Source organism: Artemia franciscana, chromosome 17 (assembly GCF_032884065.1).
Source record: "Artemia franciscana chromosome 17, ASM3288406v1, whole genome shotgun sequence".
In the NCBI taxonomy this organism is placed as follows: domain Eukaryota; kingdom Metazoa; phylum Arthropoda; class Branchiopoda; order Anostraca; family Artemiidae; genus Artemia; species Artemia franciscana.
This window is the reverse complement of record NC_088879.1, coordinates 33,644,497-33,667,415: the sequence shown is the minus strand read 5'-3', so window position 1 is coordinate 33,667,415 and position 22,919 is coordinate 33,644,497. Positions and strand designations below refer to the sequence as shown.

The window sequence follows — 22,919 nt, the reverse complement described above, 5'->3', positions numbered from 1 at the left end:
CGAAGGACGCCTCCCACACGATTTATGGTGTTGGACCCCATCCGGCATTCCAAGGAGTGGAAGACAACGCAGCACACTTGGTAGATCCCAGGAGAAAGAGGCAACGAGTCTCCGAACCTTTTTGAATGAACTTCGGTCTTTGCCACAAGGTCAGTCAAGCTGGAGGTCAGCCGTCGCGCCTCTATGCGCCCCCAGGCGTAGGAGGGTTTAAGTCTAAGTTTACTATTAATTTAATCAAGCAAGTGTCGATATACCATTGCATGGTACAAAAGAATCACGATTGAACTTACGTTAAACAATCCTATAAACCAATAAAAAAAGAAATGCCCAGGCCGCAGAGTTAATTAATAGGATTAGAGCTAATTAAACCAAATTTTTGATTAAAAACAAATTAAAGTAAATCAAAAGCATAGCTATACTAAAAAACTAACCAACTGAACTTAAAAAAGCTAACTGAGGATAAAATTAAAAGAAGCGAATAATCTACAATTAACATAAAGCTCGATTGAAAAATAATTAAAAAGCTAATTAAAAGGAAATGCTGGACTATAAAGTCAATAATTCTTAATTAATTAAACTTACAAATAAAAGTTATTTTCCTCCTTATTGCTGGAGTATGTATGCTAAATTTTTGCTTTCATTTGTCACGCTGCTATTTCGATTCCACTTAAGAAGCTTAATTTATGAAATTAGAGAGGCAAGACAAAAAAAAGCAAAAAAAAGTAAAAAAAATTTTTTTTTTTTAAAGGCCAATTCTACAGCATGTATAAAATACTTTGATTATACAATAATACTGATAATATAAAACATTCCAAAGATATTTACAAATGTAGCACAGGCTCATTAAACGGAACAAGATATATATCCCCTTAACTGCTTGATAGACAACCAAAAACAACGTATTAGAAAAGTAAAATAAAAGTCATAAAAAGTCAGTGTCTCAGGCGCGTGTTTCTTAGCAGTCATACGAAAAATTGGTCTCTCAACCATATCATAAGCTTACCCAAGAATTGTACTTAACAACAAAAACATCAGCCTGGGATAAGAGTAATCGGCTCATATGGTTTTGTTCGTAGGCTTTGTTATGATTTTTTTTTTGTCTTTTTTTTAATGAGGCTTATTACCGTAATTATTTAGTTTGCACGACCTTTGGATTGGAAATGTTCCACCCTGCTTTTGCCATTATTACTAGTTTCAATTATTACTATTTTTATTATTTATATTTATTACTTTATACTATATCATTTATTTTACAGTATACGACCAATTATCATTTATTATTACTATTTATTACTTTATACTACTTTTACTGTTTGACTTTTAGTGACCTTGCGGCAGGCATGGTACACCAAGAGAACTGCTGGGGCAAGGCTTTATCCAACCCTGTAATTGTGAAGCATTACAAAGCAATTTATCGTTGCTAAAGGTCGTATCTGACATTTAAACCAGCTGAAATAATTACCAATACATATTTTCTGAGCTGCATTCTGAGACCCCCCCCCCCCTGCAATGGGAGGGGGCTTTCGTGAGAACAGCTTAGCAAAGTCTTATGGCAATTAGCTAAGAAATGTGAAAATGTCAGATAACGGTCTTTGAAATTAACACCCTCTGACATACTTTATAACTCGGTTTTTAAACTGTTAAAACAGACCCAAGGTTTTTTTTTCTCAATACATTTATTTTTCAAGGAAAATGACAAAGAGGAATAAAAACAACTTGATTTATGTCTGAAGATATGTAAAAAAAATATAAACATAAACGACAACAGCCTGTTTTCAGCTGTTGCACAAAAGCCAAGAGGCACAATCAAGCAAACTTATTATTTTTCATAATTACAACATAATTATTACACAATTATAAACACACATATAATTAAGATACACAACATAAACACAATTATAAATTGTTCGTTTTATATTTGTTTTTCTTGTTCGTTTTTTCTTTTATTGCATGCTCCCAAAATAAGCTTAAACATTCCTTTCTGGCTTATACTTTTTTCTGGATGTCTTGTGTCGTTCCTTTTTTATTGATTAATGCTTATTACTTATTTGTTTCTTTATTATATCTTCCGGTTTGTGCTTAAACCGTTTTTGGTTAATATCTTTTTTTTTAATTAAAAAGACACATTCAACATTGAAAACAGCCCACAAAACATACTACAAATTGCCTTAAAACAAGTCAAATAAAAATAGGTCTATTCGTTTGGATATACCATTTGACTTGCTGCATAGAATAAATTATAACACAAAATTCAACTGGAACTCATTTCTCGTATGAATTTTGGGATTCTAAAAAGGGTTTAAAATTTGTTAGATTTGATTGGATACCACTCTGCCCGTGTTTTGATTCTATAACGCTCCACCCGATCACTGTTACTGGATATTATCAACCTATAGGATGCCACATCCTCTGATCAGACGGCTTTTGAAGTTTGCAAAAACATTGAAGTCTAAAATGTGTGCTAGCATCAATAGTCTGTGATATCGACTTTTGAATATCTCAATTTCAACTGAAGGCATTGCCAATAAAAGTTTAAGGTTCCGGTTTAAAAAAAATGAAAGTATCAAGGACAGTGAAAATGAAATCTGATAATCAGAATTGGCTAAATAAAACTAACAAAACCATACATTTTGCAGAATTGAGATAAATTGAGTATCCAATTTACAATGAAAAAGACTTCCATATTCAACTTTAGGTGATAGCAAGCACCAAATTAAAAAGAAAATGAATGAAAATCAGCAACAAATATGGTACTACAGCTAAAGAAGGTATTACTTTCATTTGAAGATATAGATGTCTCTGACAATCAACGGAATGTTCATATTTGAATTTTTTCTCTGACTTTCTAACTCATTTAACTTATTACGTTTTCTTTCTTTTACGGTTCGACGCGGCGACACTCCCACTGTAATGCCGACTCCCAACGTGCGGCGCAGGCCCCACCGTTGGGGCATGGCAATATATTGGTGGTTCAAGGACAGGACGTGTACCCTTCAGCTGGCTGTAATTAATAAAAAAAGCCTTTTTCAAGAAAACGACTTTACAATCATATGCGTTTAATGAACAAAAAAGATACATGGTAGTATTGCAATGACGTCATACAGTGTTGACACCTAGAAAAGGCGTTGTATTCAGACAATATTTTTCATTATATTTTCGTATAAAGTATGCCTTGAATACACGGGAAATTTGGAAAAAAAATCCAAATATCACAAGGAGAGCATCAGGATTTTAGAAATGCCTAGGTGGGACATAGCTCAAAATCGGTTGGGAGCCACTGACGTAACGCCTCTACTGTAAACATTCAACGTGGCAACAATAAAAAAAAAATCTGCTGTAAAGCCTTTAACGTAACATTTTTAATTTAGCAACTCTACCACAACGATCCAACGTGGCAACACTAAACATGTTCTACTGTAACGCCTTTATTTTGATGTCCTTGGTATTCCAACAGTAAATTTAATTGAGCTCTCTGGTAAGAATATAGCAAGGACTTTGTTGTGATAGCTAATTTACAAGAGGAAACTAGTACTACAATTACTTATTTTCTGCACATGGTTTGGATGCACTTTCCTTTTCTGTAGATTTTACTCATAGAGGTATGAAATTCTAGAGACGGCCAAGAGGTGACCACTTTTCTTGGCTTGGTCATGGTTTTCATTTAAATTGGCTAACAAATGTCAAGAAAAAAAGTTTATCACTTATGATATCATCTGTTTACGGCCCCCTGCTGTGTAAAAGAATTTATTCGCCAACAAATTCTAAACGATATAGTTATTTGTTGCTTACCTCTCCACTGCCGTTGTACAAGTGTGTAGTCATGTGATCGGCCACAAACCAGCGTTGCTCTTTCATCAACAGATCATGGGGTGGCTCATGAGCTTGGTTTGTACCAGCGGACCAAACGGTGACAGTCGAATGAGGAGCCAATTTCAGCGAACGGTTAAACTTGTACACAGTTTCATTCTCACCAGCCAAATGGGTCAATGACCAACCGCCTAAACTCACTTCCTACAAAATAAACTCAACCTTAGAACAAAGAGATTGACACAAAGTCCCAGTTAAAAGAAAACTGGGATTGACATCCTAGTTTAAAGAGACTTCAACCCATGACCATTTACCAATTCTTGACCGATTCTCTTCTTATTAATTATTTAATAGTTAATGATAAAAAAATAGAGCATAAACCAGCAACTTTACTTATAAAAAACCACCTTTACTGATGTTCAATCACACCTGTATCCTCGCAATCTACCTTGCCCTGCTGATAATTGCTACTCTTTACTAAGTTGTTCGTAAGGGACGGATCAGCAGTGAATGTATGTAAAGTCACGCCTTGATCCTCGTAACCTACATTGTCATGCTGATAATGGCCATTATAATAATTGTCGCTGTTTACTAAGCTTTTCTCAAGGGATGGATTCAAAAGAAATGTATATTCAGTCACAAATTGATCCTCATAATCTATCTTACCCTGCTGATAATTGTAACTGTTTACTGAGCTGTCCTCAAGAACACATAAGCAGGGGTATATGTTCACTCCTTGATCCTTTTGATTTACCTTGTCCTGCTGATAGTTATCACTGTTTACACCTTCATCTTCATAATTTACTTTGCCCTGCTGATGTTTTCTTTGAGATGAGCTAAGCAACTAGTTTGTGGGTATTATCTAAAGTGCAAAAATACCCAATAAGACCTTTAAGAACTTGCAATTCTAAAGGTAATACTCGACTAAAATAATACCATCTGACGTAATTTACTACGTTAAAATTGCATCTCAAGTCTAACTTCTAAGAAGAAGAAGAAGAAGAAGAAGAAGAAGAAGAACAAGAAGAAGAAGAAAAAAAACAAAACGAAATGTTAGATAAAACTTTTAAGAACTTGAGATTCTAAGGGTAAAAGTTGGCAAAAATAATCCCATCAGATAAAACCTACTACGCTACAGTTGGTTCTCAAGTCCAAATTTTCTTCTGGATGCTTAGTTTTTGTGTTGATACCGAACTACACTCTATTGAAAATAAAACCCAGCATATAATGGCCAGTTAAACGGAAAAGTTAGTAAGGGCTGTTTTAGATGTTCAACTGACTGACCGAACACCAAAGAATAAGTAGAAGGAAAAATATGGTTCAATCTTACTATCTAGAACTATAATGAACAGTTTAAACGGCTAGGAAATGTTGCAAGTGCTGACGTTGCAATTAATGACGATTGTCAATAATTGTCTTTGGTCATCCTTCTTGGTGTAAATTAAAAGCCGGCTGTTCCCCAAGTGGGTTTTCAATACATTATATGAAAGGACGTAAAGGAAGCAGAACTTCCTACGAAAGGGTAAACCGGGAGGCTTTTAAAAGACTTACCAAAACAAAACCTACAAATAAGCATACCATTTGATTCACCTTTCTATATCTAAACAATGTTACCATTTTTGACACAAATTTCGATGGTTAAGTTTGATGAAAAAAAAAAATCTGTGGCAAAATGACAAAAAAAAAATAGCAAAGAGAATTATAAAAAAATAGCAAAGAGAAAAAATAGCAAAGAGAATCGTATCTTTCGCTTGGATTCGAAAGATACGATTTCGAATATCTTCTTCAGTACAACTTCTCTAGTATAGATCTCAACGATACAATTTGACAAAAAAACAAGAGCTAAGAGCTCATATGGCACTTGTGACGAGGTCGGAAGAGCCGAGAGCTCATATGGTACGAGGTCGGAAGAGCCAAGAGCTCATTTGGACGAGGTCGGAAGAGCCGAGAGCTCATATGGTACGAGGTCGGAAGAGCCAAGAGCCAAGAGCTCATTTGGCACTTGTGAGAAGGTCAGAACCTAAAGTTAAACTTTATAGCACAAGATCCTTCTAAATATCAAATTTCATTAAGATCTGGTCACCCTTTCGTAAGTTACAAATACCTCAATTTTCAAAATTACCTCCCCCCTCCCAATTCCACCAAAGAGAGCAGATCCGGTCCAGTTATGTCAGTCACGTATCTTAGACAGGTTTCTATTCTTCCCATCCAGTTTCATCCTGATCTCACCGCTTTAAGTATTTTCTAAGATTTCCGGTCCCCCCAACTGCCCCCCCCCCCCAATTACGTTTGATCCGGTTGAGATTTAAAATAAGATATCAGAGTTACGAGGTCCTTCTAAATATGAAGTTTCATGAAGATCCGATCACTCCTTCGTAAGTTAAAAATACGTTATTTTTCTTATTTTTCAGAATTACCCCCCCCCCCGCAATTGAGCGGATCCGTTCCAATTATGTAAATTACGTATGCAAGACTTTTGCTTATTTTTCCAACCAAGTTTCATCCCAATCCCTCCAATCTAAGCGTTTCCCATCATTTTAGGTCTCCCCACCCCAAACTTCCCCCAATGTCACCAGATCCGGTCAGGATTTAAAATAAGAGCTTTGAGCCACGATATCCTTCTAAAAATCAAATTTCATGGAGATCCAATCACCCGTTCGTAAGTTAAAAATACCTCATTTTTTCTAATTTTTCAGAATTAACCCCCCCCCCAACTACCCAAAAGAGAGCGGATCCGTTCCGTTTATGTCAATCATCTATCTAGGACTTGTGTTTATTTTTCCCACCATGTTTCATCCCGATCCCTCCACTCTAAGTGTTTTCCAAGTTTTAGGTTCCCCCTCCCAACTCCCCGCCCCCATCACAAGATCTGGTCGGGATTTAAAATAAGAGCTCTAAGACACGATATCCTTCTAAACATCAAATTTCATTGAGATCCGATCACCCGTTCGCAAGTTGAAAATACCTCATTTTTCTAATTTTTAAGACTTACTCCCCCCCCCAACTACCCCAAAGAGAACAAATAAGTTCCGATTATGTCAATCATGTATCTAGGACTTGCGCTTATTTTTCCCATCAAGTTTCATCCCGATCCCTCTACTCTAAGTGTTTTCCAAGATTTTAGGTTTCCCCCCTCCAACTCCCCCCAATGTCATCAGACCCAGTCGGGATTTAAAATAAGAGCTCTGAGACACAATATCATTCCAAACATCAAATTTCATTAAGATCCAATCACCCGCTCATAAGTTAAAAATACTTCATTTTTTCTATTTTTCCGAATTAACCGGCCCCTACTCCCCCCCCCAGATGGTCAAATCGGGAAAACGACTATTTCTAATTTAATCTGGTCCGGTCCCTGATACGCTTGCCAAATTTCATCGTCCTAGCTTACCTGGAAGTGCCTAAAGTAGCAAAACCGGGACTTTAGGTTTTCCCCCTCCGACTCCCCCCAATGTCATCAGATCCGGTCGGGATTTAAAATAAGAGCTCTAAGACACAATATCATTCCAAACATCAAATTTCATTAAGATCCAAATACCCGCTGATAAGTTAAAAATACTTCATTTTTTCTATTTTTTGCGAATTAACCGGGCCCCCACTCCCCCCCAGATGGTCAAATCGGGAAAACGACTATTTCTAATTTAATCTGGTCCGGTCCCTGATACGCTTGCCAAATTTCATCGTCCTAGCTTACCTGGAAGTGCCTAAAGTAGCAAAACCGGGACAGACCGACAGACAGACAGACCGACAGAATTGGCGACTGCTATATGTCACTTGGTTAATACCAAGTGCCATAAAAAGATATAGTATGAAGGGTAAGCAATGATAATAAGAAGAAAAAATAAAAAAGTACACAAAAAAAACAGAAGTTCATGGGAGAGGAAAACTTTGATCAGATCGGTATAAGATTTTCTAAGACCATAGAATATCCCTTAGTACAGGTAATAATGAATAAACCAGGAAAAAATAGAATATTAAATCATTTTTGACATTAAAAACTAGCCTGGAAATTGGTAACAACGTTGTAATCCAAGTAGAACCAATGGTGGGTTTAAGGAAGGGATTCCTCTGACCTTAATCGAGCGCACCAAGTTTAGCGTCAACAAGACGATCTTTACAGAAGCTATGATCACGGTTGATTAGAGAGGTGTAAACCGAGCCTCGGGAAAAGGTCACAAAAACAGATTAAAGTTTGACTCGGTTATTGAGTCAGGGAAATGGTCACAAAAACAGATCAAAGTTTGACTCAAGGAAAAGGTCACACAAACGGACCAAAGCTTGACTCGGTTATTGACTCAGGGAAATGGTCACAAAAACAGATCAAAGTTTTACTCAGGGAAAAAGTCATACAAACAGATCGACGTTTGACTCGGTTATTGACTCAGGGAAAAGGTCGCAAAAACAGATCAAACAAACTATCGGAACAAATTCAAACTAGTTAATACATGTTACCACTTTTAAAATTGTTTGAACAAAAAATAACAAATTGGCAGATACAACAGTGTTATGTTTTACAATTAGCCCGATTTTTTTTTTTACAGGATCCGGCACACCTTTGATACCCTGTACATCTGGGGGTTGAATAGGGGGCTGGGTGCTTAACTTCTCTTGCCCTCTTTTCTTGGATACACCCTTGAGTAATTTTGCGGAGGAAAGCGAGTTAAAAGAAACAACAGAATTCATTTGTCCAGAAAAGCTTTAGGACTTTGATTAAAAAGGCGGAAAACAAAATGTTCACTGAATCTAATTTCTCTAATGAACAATAAAATAATACCCTTAATATTCAACAATAGAATATTGTTGAATATTGACAACAGATATTATTAACAATAGATCTCATTAACAATATATCTTATTAACAATAGATATACCCTCAATAAAATAATTTGCAAAGTTGAATTTAATATATTTAAGTTGAGTAATTCTTAAACCAAAAAAGGCATTTCAGGCTTGAATTGGCTTCCAATAAACCTGGCTTATATATGTTTGAATAAAAGGGGAAAGTGGTTGCTTTAAGTATTTTACCTTGTCTCCACGGTTGTGTACCCTCACAAACAAACCCTCAGGTGACACTTCTTCAATAACAAGGTCTCCTTTTTCATGGCTTGTAGTCTTAAAGCCATGAACTTGAAGTTCAGTGCTGTGTTCGACAATAGTTCTCTTCCTTTTGGTGCCACGCCCTGGAGTCACAGAAGTACGTCCAGAAACAACGGTCGGAGTCTGACGTCCGCTAGTATGAAGGTTGATTGCAGAAATTGAACGATTTGATGTTGACAAATTCAATCTATAAAATCAAATAGTAGGTAAAAGTGATGTATTTACAAATGCTAAAGTTTACGAATATCAGGAAAATAAACCGAAAAAAAGTTATTTGATGCTTTTTGAAGGGTAATTTGGCAGTTTCTGACATTAAAATAGCCTCCCATAGTTGAAATAAACATAAGCTGTCATAAAAAAATCTCAAACAAAAGAAATTGTACTCGAAAGTTGAAAAATTTCCCAAAATATTTTTGCATGCAAAAACGGCCAAAAGTCAACCCCATATCCATAGGAAATATATATATATATATATATATATATATATATATATATATATATATATATATATATATATATATATATATATATAATATATATATATATATATATATATATATATATATATATATATAATATATATATATATATAATATATATATATATATATATATATATATATATATATATATATATATATATATATATATGTATATATATATATATATATATATATATATATATATATATATATATATATATATATATATATATATATATATATATATATATATATATATATATATATATTCTTAACATTGACATATCAAGTGATATGCACTTTCATTCAAACCTCCACACACGGGACAAAAATTGGACCCACCTCTGACCTATCCCTCCCAATAAACTTTCTTCTTTGGTCCGATGGCAAACTATCAGCCCTCAGTTCAATTAATTATTTTATTTCCACTTTAAGTAAACCCACCTCAAAAATATATCATCACCACGAAACTCCTTCGGCCGAAAATATTGCTAGATATGAGACATAGGGTCTAAAAGGTTTGTGTTTCTGGCGAAATAACGATTGATGTTCTCAAATGATCAAATGAAGTCACATAGATGCTTAAAGAAGCTACACAGAAACTGTGGCGATAGAAAACAGATATGACGATAAGGTAGGTGAAACCGAGCGGGGGTTTAGCCTCCAAAAATAATACTATTGCTTTTATCTTCCTGACAATACCAAAAGGATAACTTTACTTCCTTTTGACAAAACCTGTGGCAAAACTGACGTAAAAATGTCTTAATGTACCACAAGCACCTCTAATGGACTTACAATCTTTCCTTATCTAAGAACAGAAAAAAGTACCTAATAAGAGGCTACTTGTACAATCATCATTTAAAATAAAAGCATCAAACCAAGGAAAACAACTGGCAAGATAAGGCAGTCTGTATTCCTTTAACTAGCCCTAGTCAGCCTGCCTCGAGGATTATTTGTAGTCTATCAGAGAATCTTACGAGTTCCAAGCGTGCTGAACAAGGGGTCTTCAAATTTGTAACGCGCCAGAATAGCATATTTGGGTCCTGAAAAGACATTCGCTGTGTTGAACACAACACTCAAAACAGTAATCCCCGCAACCCGTTTCAAACCCTGTAAAAGATCTGCGCGGCCTGAAAGCGGGGCTTTGCAAGGATCATAACATAAAAACCATACCTCGACTCCTCAGACTCGAGCAGTTTTCTGTAAGTTGCAATTTCCATATCAAGATTGCATTTGATGTCCATAAGTTCTTGATATTCCTTGGTTTGATGGGCCATCTCATCTCGGAGACGCTGTATCTCAGCTTGAGCAGCCGCCAGAGCACTAGAATGATTCTTCCTCTCATTCTCCAAAAGGGCTTCCAACCCACGAATACGATTCTGTAAACACAATTTACGTTATATCTTTTGTATATATATATATATATATATATATAATATATAAATTTATATATATATATTTCATTTTTACATATAATATTTTTACATAATATATAATTTACGCATATTTTTTTCAAAATCCGTACTCGTCTTTAACCTTCTTGCAGCGAAACTAAATCAACTTTAGTTAATTGTTTAGAATGTGGAATACCGGGTCGATAGAAAATAATAACAAAGGCGTATTTCCGAATTTTTCGATACGATTATATTGTTCCAAAATTAAACAAAAATATCATAACGCGAAAGCATACTCTAAAAGCGGTCTAAATGGAACACGAAATTTTGTAATCAATTTTAAGATTTGAAAGCTAGCATTACCTCTCTTCACAAATTCTACAACCAGCAAATTCTACATCTACAACAAATTATAATTTAATAGCAAATTGAGGCAAGAAGTGATGGTTATTCCTATTAGTTTTATCCCAAATAAGTTGTTCAGAAACAGGGGAATGAACCTAATGGTTAAAATCTCTTCACAAATTCTACAACCAGCAAATTCTACATCTACAACAAATTCTAATTTAATAGCAAATTGAGGCAAGAAGTGGTGGTTATTCCTATTAGTTTTATCCCAAATAAGTTGTTCAGGAACAGGGGAATTAACCTAAGGGTTAAAATCTCTTCACAAATTCTACAACCAGCAAATTCTACATCTACAACAAATTCTAATTTAATAGCAAATTGAGGCAAGAAATGGTGGTTATTCCTATTGGTTTTATCCCAAATAAGTTGTTCAGGAACAGGGGAATTAACCTAAGGGTTAAAATCTCTTCACAAATTCTACAACCAGCAAATTCTAAATCTACAACAAATTCTAATTTAATAGCAAATTGAGGCAAGAAGTGGTGGTTATTCCTATTAGTTTTATCCCAAATAAGTTGTTCAGGAACAGGGGAATTAACCTAAGGGTTAAAATCTCTTCACAAATTCTACAACCAGCAAATTCTACATCTACAACAAATTCTAATTTAATAGCAAATTGAGGCAAGAAGTGATGGTTATTCCTATTAGTTTTATCCCAAATAAGTTGTTCAGGAACAGGGGAATTAACCTAAGGGTTAAAATCCTACAAAAAATAGGTTCTTGCAGCGCTTTCAGGCTCACCGTCAACACATATTTCTACTCGGCTAAAGTCATCAGCGTATTCCTCATCTACTTTACATATTAGCGATAATATTTCCAGTTATGACAAAATAAAAGTGGGCCTAAAATAGTCCCTTGAAAAACTCCCCCAAAAACAGGGAGAGGATCTTACTACAAGTAAATTTTATAATTTATCATTTAAAATCAATTCGAAAAAATAAACTTCGAACAATCAAATTAGGGTTTAAAGAAGATTCTACAAGTGATTATTTTTATTTTAACCCTTAACTGGTAGGGTGGGTCTTTTTGACCCCAAGGACCCATTGAGAGTGTGTTCCTCCTATGCCGTTAGAAGCAAAGCGCTGTTTTCTCATGTATTCTCCGGAAACTAGGTGGTGTTGAAGCATACAATCAGTCGAGTAGCTGGCATCAAAGGTAGAGGAGATAAGAGTGGTCTAAGGTCATTTTGACCACACCCTACCAATAACGTTACAAAAAAAGGAAAATAAAGATTTGGTTTTTTGAAGAAATATGATATTTGTTGCTAGTATTGCACGTTTCTGTCATTGCCAAGAATAACTTATTTGCCTTTTTGTGAATTCTAGTTGGATTTCACTTTTTAATTTATGAGTTTTGACCTTTTTCACTTCTTCTTTCCGGATTTCAGAGTTGAAATATGATTTATAAGGGAAACATTTACATTTTCTTTTCCCTTAGAGAAAGAATGGATACCCAAGCTAAGAAGCGCCTTACAGAGGAAGATAACATTTAGATACTTGAAGAAGATGACGATTTATCAAGTGGATCCGATACCCCGAACAACGATGACTAAAGACCATCGAATGACGAGCATGAAATTTCATCATCAGAAGAATCCAATGGAGCTACCCCTCCGTCAAGTCAATTTAGGGAACAGCCATCACCAGCTCAAGGTTAGCCAGACCTCGATGATGAGCCTCTGTCTCAGAGAACCAAAAGATGGACCCGCAAGGATGTACTATTAGGACGTGACAGAACGACAAATTGGTCAAAAAATGCACCAATCCCGAGCCGAACCAGAGCTACAAACATCGTGACCGAATGGGCTGGCCCCAAAGGACCAGCACACAGGTCAACCTTTGCAACCAGAAAAAGCTTGGGGTCTTCTTTTCCCTGAAAATATTATTGATGCAGTGGTGGAGCTTAGCAACAGAAAAATGTCTCTGTCGTGCGAATTTTGCAGCCGATCTACTGGATATGCAAACATTTACGAAGCAAGTTGATTAGGTAGAACTTCAGGCATTTTTTTGGTCTTATATACCTTGCCGGAGTTTTCAAGTCAGGAAACGAAGATACAACTGGCCTATTTGCCAGCGATGGGACTGGCAGAGACATTTTTTGAGAGACCATGAGTCGCAACACGTAGAATACGCCGCAGCCGCAGAACACGCCATTGGCCATTGGCAAAGTTTTTTGCTCTATTAGAGGTTTCTGGTGTAAACATTTCTGTGCCTGTAAATGAAACTAGCGATCAAGAGAAGAGCATTTCCCGCCGCGAGGTCTTCATAAGGTTAGGTGTGGCTTTGGTTCGGCTATTTTTAAAATAGAATAGAATCGGTTTTATTTGCACAATCTCTCGTAGTCATAAAACTAAATGGCGCTTTTGTACAATAAGATCTTCATACAAGGTTCTGCCACAAAAACTTCGTCAACTTACATGCCAGGTTGCTGGGACTCCCTTTGCAGAAAGCCAGAACACTGGGGAACAACGTTCTGCAGCCAAACGAGCTCGATGTGGTATCTGTCCCATGGAAAAGGACCGCGAAGATACCCTATGCTGTGCCGTCTATAAAAATAGTGGCTGCAAGGAACACACAGTGGCTGTTTGCTCAGGCTGTATCTAAACAAACTTTTTAAATGTTTATCGAAACAAACTTTTCATTGGTTTCAATGGTAGTTATGTCAATATATTTGAAAGTAAAAGCTCATGTTTCCATCAAAACATTTTATTGACTAATACCCTTCAGAAAACTAGGGTCATTTTGACCACACCCAACCATGAGTATTAAAAAAACCATCCTATTAGTTAAGGGTAAAAATATGTTACCTTGAATCAAATCTTTTAAAAAATATATCTCAATGACTTAAATCAATTACTGTAGAAGTGACTCTAAACAGATAATTCGACATGCGTATGGGGCGATTCTGTCTCGCAAGCAACTGTATAAATGCCGCATTCTGGCACAAATCTTCGGCCATATCTTACATCTGTCGCCTCTCTGGCCCATATTAACTATTGATGAAAAAAAAAAAAAAAAAATCCGCAGTGCGTTTTATAACTTTGCAAAATACCTGCTAAGTCACCCCCTCTGGCGAGGAAATCGACAGATATCAGCATGTTATGAAGTCGATGATACCTTAGCTTGATCTGGGTCAAGAGGGAGAAGCTCCTGAAGTCTTTAGGCCTGACATATACTATTCACGAAGCAATAGGCAGCAGTTTCTAAAAATTGTCCTTTTCATCCACATGTTTTGCCCAAGCTTTCTTCTTTTTTTTAAGATTTTTTTTTTTTAACCTATTTTTTTTCTAGATTTTCTTCAAATGAATCTCTTAATTAAATTAATACGTTTATTTTAAATTTAACAAAAAATTACAATAGTTTATTTTAATTTTTTTAATATTAAGTTTTTTTTCTTTTTCGATCTTTTTTAAGTAGTGACGTATTAATTTAAGTTTTTTTTTTTTTTTTTTTTTTTTTTTTTTTTTTTTTTTTTTTTTTTTTTTTTTTTTTTTTGCTCCCTTCTTTACTGTCTTTTTAATGTATGGATTTGAAGATAAAATCAAGCAGTTCAATGAAGTAATATGATGTAGACACCATTAATGTAGCAAAACTGCTTAGCGGTTCAATTTTATATTTCCACCATTTTACTAAAAAAGATTTTCATGAATTTCGTTGAAAGTGGGTAATTAAAATATGACAATGAGTTTTAATACTTCAAAACAGGGCACATTACGGAGCCTTCAATTAGGCCCCAGTTACCACAAAATTAGACGACAGACCTACAACTTGTCCCTATAGAAAAGACCCCACAACCGAAACTTTGATAATTTTCAACATCCAGATTTAAAAATCACTGGTCTTTCTAGCCCATCTCTGTATTTTACTTATAAATCTTGGATTAAACTAAATGTATTTTTAATACACTTGAAAATTAATTTACTATTGTTTACCTGAAGACCATTGTTGCTTGATTCGAGTTCACTTATTCTGGCAGTAAGATTGTCTACTTGAAGTCGATATGTGGTCACTTCCTCGGCTTGAGAACCATAGTAATTTGACTGTCTTTGAATGTCGGCTTGTAGCTGGCCAATCTGAAACCAAAAAATAGGGGTTAAATGAAAAAAAACTGAAAATTAAAACTGAAACAAGCAGACTGAAAAAAAGTTAACTAAAAAAAGTAGAAAAAAGAGTAGTAAAAAACATTTTCATGCCTGTTAGCCCCTTGACTTTTAGTTGCCGAGGGGCACCTAGTTGCCACAAAGCTTCCTTATTTGCGTCGATTTTAAATGTGTATCATCATATTTTGAGCCATCCTAGCTGAGTGGTAAGCACACTAGTCTTGAAATCCGCTGTTCGATAGAACAGGAGTTGGAGTTTTGCTGTCGCTAGTTCTCTGGCTTGGAACGGGGGTCAGTGGCGTGACTCTGTAGGCTCAGCTAGAGTCAACCAAGCTAAAATTGGGTACCTGGAGAAATCTGGAGCGGACGAACCATGAAACGGAGATCAGCACCACCGGTAGAGACTGTAAAGTCCAATGCCTTAGATATTTTATATATATATATATATATATATATATATATATATATATATATATATATATATATATATATATATATATATATATATATATATATATATACATATATATATATATATATATACATATATATATATATATATATATATATGTTTGTATATATATATATATATATATATGTTTGTATATATATACATATATATATATATATATATATATATATATATATATATATATATATATATATATATATATATATATATATATATATATCATGGAACTCCATATATGGGAACTTGGAATCTTGCAACTTTAAAATTTTTCGCTTCCTGAAGTTGGTTAAATATTTTCTGTTATACAGCGCGAGCACTCATTCCTGTGTCGCTTGTACTCCATTTTTTTTATTATTGTGGGTAAAAAACAAATAACTAAATATATGAGATTGTTAGTTAAAATTTTGAAGCTAAGCGGTCACATTAGGCTAAAGTAAAAATTCCATTACCATCATCGTCTAAAATCATCACGAGCTAATATTCAAAATCATAGATGTGGAATTCAGATGGACAATCCAGTAGTGGTCGAGTGTTAAAGCTTTTCTAGAAAAAGTTAATCAATTTATATTCAAAACTTATTAATTACTCTTCTAGGAATTCTATTTTCCTGGTCCTATATTAAGAAACTTAAAAAAAAACTTTTTCGCTTGCTGACCAATGCTCTGTGTAGTCCAGATACCAATCTCCTGATTCAATGCCTTCGGTTGAGAGTACGATGCGTGGTTGGGGAAAAATCATCCGACGCTTCCCGTGTCCCCAGATTTCTCCAGGTACCCCCTAAAAGCTGGGCCAACTCTAGCTAGGCTTACAGATCCAAATCAAATAACCAGCAACACCGGGACTCGAACCACTGACTTCAGGAATTGGAGTCTGGAGTGCAAACCACTTGGCTAGGACAGCTCAAATTAGTCAATATGGTTTTGTATTGAATTTTCCAAAATGTAAGATACATAAACTTATAGAAAACAAAATTCTGCTCAGAGCTCGTATAATTCTAACCGCTGACGTCACGGACAAAATTTGTTCTGTAAGATAACATAAAGTAACCTAAACTCTATAGTTATAAGTGATGAAACATTCTACAGCGTAGTGTGATAGAACTATTACCACCTAATATATTATAATATAGAATATAGAACCTGACATAGAATATAGAACATGATATAGAATGATAATGATACCTAATATAGAAACTGAATAACTAGGAGCCGGTATATTGTTTTGGAAATGCTCACTTGTCACAAAGATCAATTTCACGTTGACAAATGTCACATTTTGTCAAAATTATTAGATGTTACATTAACAAGCATCGAAGTCGCAAAGAAAGTCGTCAACATGAATATTAAAAGAATGTGAAAGAGACAAGCGAAAAGCAAAAAGGTGAGTGGTTAGTAAAGACAAACCTACTCATGCAAACACTACTTTTTAAGACTCAAAGGGGGCATTTTGGATCTGTATGGTCAAGTATAAGTAATGAAAGTGATTTTTAAACATATGTTAAGAATTTAGAATAGTAATTCAAGTTTGTTTATGATACGTATTTTAAATGTTATATTTTATTATCTGTAGTCATTTATAGTTTGATATCACGAATATTTCAACCTCTTTGACGTTATCATACTAGCCAAAGAAAGCAAACTTTTGCAGCAGAGAAAATATATATTTTATATTCACCTATACACCCACTTTCAGTCGGAGAGAACCGACAACTGATTCTAAATCCCATAAAATCTACAACTATAAGCCAAGTTTTATTTAGCTTAAATTTTGAGCCCCTTGGTAGCCAGAAAATCTTGCACCAATGACCGGGAATATAGTAGCGTACCCCGAACTGTCAACTCCACAACTGAGCTCCAGTTAAAACTGAACTGGCCATGCATGGCAAATTTTAAGCGTCCAGTAAGAAAGAAATCACAAAGCTACGAGAAAAGAAAAACTTGAAAAAACTAGAGATAAGCAAAAATCAAGAAAGCAAACGTTTACAGCAGAAAATATACACCCACTTTCAGTCTAGGAGAACCAACAACTGATACTAAATCTCATAAAATCTACAACTATAAGTCAAGATTTATTAGCTTTAATCTTGAACCCCTTTATAGCAATAAAATCTTACACCAATGACCGGGAATATCACAATACATCCTGAACTGTCAAATACAATAAATCACAAAACTAAGCATTAAAAAGCCAGGATAATTTTCTAATTCATTTTTTCAATAATCAAGGCAAAATTAATCACAAGAAAATGAACGAATGAACCATAAACCAACTTATACACGGTAGGTGGGGGTGAGGTCTCGCACAGCATAAGCCCATAGTTTTCTCTCCTTACCCACATTTGTCTTCAGTTAAAAATTTTGAACTTATATCAGCTTACGATTTAAGTATAATGGCGACCTAGATCAAGCTAGGTTGTAGCTGTAGATACTTTTTTGGGGGAGGGAGAGGTTTCAAGTATGCTTAACTCTGTTTTTTCTCAATGATAAATTTTAAAATAGATAGTATAGATTGAAAATGTAACGAACTACGTAAAAATCAAAGGCAACCAATGAAAAAGTCTAAATCTGTTACAGCCATTTATTTATTTTCTTGGTCGGAGGGAATGGCTTTGGCCTTTTAGAAATAGTAAGTCTCGCAAATTTTCCATAACGTAGTCTCACTGACGTACTAAATTTATCGGATCGTGGGACTAACTACTACTTCAAAAGCATGAAAAAGTGGATTTGATCTCTCAGAACAACTAGGCAACTTCCAAAACGCAAAATAATAACCTTACTGAGCTCCTAGAGAGTTAATAGTTTTATCGGTTTTTTAGACTGAAACACACTATCGGTTTTTTAGATTGAAACACACTAGTCTAACAGTGGGCTTTCTAATTTTGAGCCCTTCTCAAACCCTACCCTAAGTTAAATACTCGAATCCCACCTCCCTTGGTCAAATACTCCAACCTTCCCCCTCCCAGTCTAGGGTCAAACTTTATGCAGCTAAATATAAATAATTGACAATAATAACCAATAGTGAAAAAGAACAACAATAATGCATTGATTATTCTAGCCAAGATTTTCCTTATTTATTACATTTACATTAAAACGAAAAACAACATTCGAATGATAATGGGAACGAGAGGAATTTCGTTTATGTAAAGCAAACATTTTTTTAAATTATTCGGATTATTCAATAATTTTCACCAAATTAGTCTATTTCTCAGCGGTACCACTTGGGAAAGGGGGCCTCATCTCCCTTACGCGATTCTCACATTTACAGTGTATCAACCAACAAAGTATTCAGAAAAAGGCAAAACCTTTGTTTCGTAGAGAGTCTGAATATCCTCCCGATTTCCCCGCATTTGCGCCTCATAGTTCTCACGAAGATCTCTCAATGCCTCCTGGAGTCTAGCTTCATACTCTTCTTGAAGTCGACCGTCGATTTCACTGATTTCAGTTTGCTTACGCAGGCGTACTTCAGATACTTCCCGTTCATGAACCTAGAAGAAGAGTGAATAAACAGTTAAGCTAAAAGCAATATAAAAACAAATTGAAAAAAAAATTGTATGGGAACATATTTTGTATGGCCTAGTACCTAGCAACTGGGGTTTTAATTAAGTTTTTGTATCTTAGTTACTTATAACCAAGTCATTACAATAAATTATAAATTTATATTAAAACCCCATCTCAACCCCTCACAGAGGGGTTTGATTTACGACAGTATTCCTCCTTCCTAAATGTATGCATTCTCTTCACCCTCTTCGGGTACAACGGTAAGTTCGACCCTGAACGGAGCTGCATTTTTACGGGACAGCCTAGCCCACTCTTAAGGTTCTAATGGTAAAAAATCCATGGAGCGAGGGGCATAAACGGCAAAGTTGAATTTTTATACCCAAAATTTGTTTTTTTAGAAAGAGCTCCTTCAAACACATTTTTGGGGTCTATCTTTTTCCTTACAAATTATCGTTAATTGTCAAGATGTAACCAGTTTTGGAAATAACATTGAAAATATTTTCCAAAATTCAAAGCGATTCTACAGTAAGCTATATTTTTAAACAAGATATTTTAAAACTTAGGTTCAAATTTATTATTCAAGTAAACCTAGTTTTACATTCATTATACAAATTAACTCATATTTATATTTATTGCTTATCTGGTCAAATCCTTACAGCCCACTATTCTCCCTGCGTTGATGTTTTTATAAGAACAAGATTTAATGCCTGAAAATTAAAACAAAAAATTTGCCATTCACCACTTAGTAATTGTTGCTTCTTTTTATCGATTTCTTTTTTCAACCGACAAAATTTAAAATTGCCAAAGTAAAAAAAAAAACATAAAAAGAACAGGCCTAGGTATTTTACCGGTGAATTGAGCAGCCCCATAAACTAAATACTAGCAACAAATTTCTTTTTTTTCTAATTTTCTCTTTTGTTTGTTCTATGAGGTTTATCAAATTCGTCAGTAGGATTTTTTCCACTTTTTCTGATAATTAAAAATCATTTTAGTCCTAAAGTTCAGAGTTCTTAGTAAAAACTGGAATTTTTCCGAAAGTTTAACGCGCAATCCACCAAGCAAACGCGCAATCCACCAAGCAAACGCGCAATCCACCATACTTATAGGTTAAAGCCAGTTCAGACGAAAGACAATTGTCATTCGATGTAGGATGTAATACAGCCAAAATATGGTTAAGACCTGAAGAAATTGCAACAGAAAATGATTTTCAAACCATTCGATACAGATGAACAGGAGTTAATTAACAGATCCAAAATCGGCATCGCTACCCCGAGGTGAAATGGGTCAACTTTGCCCTTGAAGTACAAAGGAGGGGGAGAAGCTAAAAGGTATATTTCGTGATAAACAGATACATTTCTTGTACCTAGATTATCAAGCACGCTTTGACTGGTTAGGAGTATCATTTATTTTCGTAGTTCTTCTCGTTTCTTCCCGGGTAGTAATCAACTTACTTCTTACAAATGTCAGAGCAAACGAAAATGAAGGTGAAAAGGTTTCATCACCTAAATTACAGGGATATTTTTCAATTTCCCTTCAGAGTATTTTAGAATATGTTCCCAGGACACAATCATACTCACTAGCCTACAATGTCGCAGTGAAAAAAAATTCTAAATCTCCTCCAACTACTAAACTACTATTGGCTTAATTTTCTATTTATTTCCCTTTTTTGTTTATTTACTACCAAAGATAAAAAAAAGAAAGTACACCACGCTGCAGAGCATAGAGATCGCCCTCTCCTGGCTCGTCCCAAATAAATACAAGGGTCAATTGTTTCATATTGGCAACTACAATGCCCGAAAGTTTCAGTGGGATGTTTCTGATATGAAACCAATTTTTACAGTCAGCAAAACTGAGGCAATACGGTGGATATATGAGCCATTTATGTTATCCATAATATATTTGGAATTAAAGGCAGTGGCACTATTTTAAGGTAATGTTGGGAAGGGTAAATATATTTTCCTAATATGAAGAAGGAGGGGAGGGGGGACAATCTCGCTGGTTTATTCAAAGTTTTCAATGAAAATACTAGATGTATTAAAAATCATGGAGAGGGGGCGAAAAAAATTGAGGGGGAGGACAACAAAAGAGGATCGAACCGAAAATTCACCAACATTAAACCACACCCTTACGGTAGTCGATTATCACTTTGGCAGCTGAATTTTGCGTCCAAGTTATGAAAGAATACATTCATATGAGTGAATATTCGCCAACGTTAGTCTAAACTCTGACGTCAATCCATTATCGGTTCGGCAGCCAACTTTCGCGTCCGTATTATGAAAAAATAGCTCCAAATGGGCGAATATCCGTTTCAGCTCCAGATCAAAGTTCAAAAATGGCCCAGTCTTCAATGAAAAGTTCAAAAATTGACTAAAAATGTACATTTTTACAAAACACCAGAAATCATTTAGCATCTTTCTGTTAAATATCCGGCAACTATTAGATATTTCTGAGGATGAAGGGGGTTCAAGAATGGGAGAGGAGCTGAGAATAAGGTGAGGGAATTGATGAAGCAGTGTCTATCTTTAAAAGAAGAAGAGTATACTCAGTTAATTTTTTCAACTTTAAATACCTGTTTTTCTAGATCCAATTCTTCTTTCAGTGATAAAAGTCTGTTCTGACAGTCAGTCCTACGTAAAATTTCGTCTTCAAGCTGAGATTTCAATTCTGGCACCTGAGACCGGAGCCGATCTCGCTCGGCAATGACACCCTAAAATAAATAAGAAAAAAATGGCAAAAAGTTTCACATTTTCACTTGAATACTAATTGAATCGCTCTTAAACAAAAATTAAATAATCCTTAAGAATTCAAATAATTTAACGCTCAATAACAAAATAATATTATTGGAGAGCTCAGATAGTCCTGAATATAGATAGGAGTTCCCCATGCTATAAATCTATGTACAGTTCTTCCGCAGCAGCTTTATTTTAATAAAAAATATACATTTATCCTTAAGAGTCTACAGAGCTAAGAATACAATTCATAAAGAAAAAAATAGAAAAAGTGAAAAACATAGAACAAATAAAAATTACATCTGAGAAATGTAAATCATAGAACCTAACCTTATCTGGAGGGTGACAAAAGCTTTTGGCAAAAAAAAAAATTTAAAGGGCTTGAAAAAAAGGGAAAACTACTCTGTGTAGGTTAAATTTGGTTATAAATATCAATAATGGGTTAAAAACCTAGCCTAACCTGTCATCATCAAACCTTGCATTTAATAGAAAAAGGTGACTGGCAACGCTGATTAAATCCTAGGAGAAAACAAATGTATTTCGGACACTAACCGGTGAATGTCGACATTCACGGTAACACATATATATATATATATATATGAAGAAATACAAAAAACGAGAAAATTTGCAAAAGAAATACAAAAAAAGAAGATTTCCAGGACTTCCCGGTATTGATTTCCCAAATATGACATAACTACGACACAAAGATTAATTTTCATTAAAGGTTTAGGCTTAAATGTTTTAGGCTTTAACATATTATACGTGCACTGCTTAAAACATCTTTTAGTCGAATTTCTTTCGTACATCAATTTTCATACATTCAAACACATAAAAATTGGATGAGTTGTAGTGAAGAAAAAAACGGGATTATTTTCAAACCCCATGTTAACACCCTGAAGAGACCCAGGAGAAGAGACACCTGAAGAGACACCAGG

General features: G+C 34.9%; 1 protein-coding gene across 5 annotated transcripts in view; it reads right to left on the bottom strand.

The window, feature by feature from the left end:
• LOC136038166 (lamin Dm0-like) overlaps positions 1-22,919 on the bottom strand; it is a 66,917-nt gene that overhangs the window by 11,620 nt on the left and 32,378 nt on the right. For all 5 annotated transcript variants that reach the window (XM_065721230.1, XM_065721233.1, XM_065721232.1 and 2 more), the window contains 6 exons: positions 21,825-21,962; positions 19,060-19,242; positions 15,119-15,259; positions 10,559-10,764; positions 8,833-9,091; positions 3,790-4,011 (listed from right to left, as the gene is read on the bottom strand). In XM_065721230.1, coding sequence (XP_065577302.1) covers positions 3,790-4,011; positions 8,833-9,091; positions 10,559-10,764; positions 15,119-15,259; positions 19,060-19,242; positions 21,825-21,962 — 1,149 coding nt within the window. The remainder of the gene's footprint in view (positions 1-3,789; positions 4,012-8,832; positions 9,092-10,558; positions 10,765-15,118; positions 15,260-19,059; positions 19,243-21,824; positions 21,963-22,919) is intronic.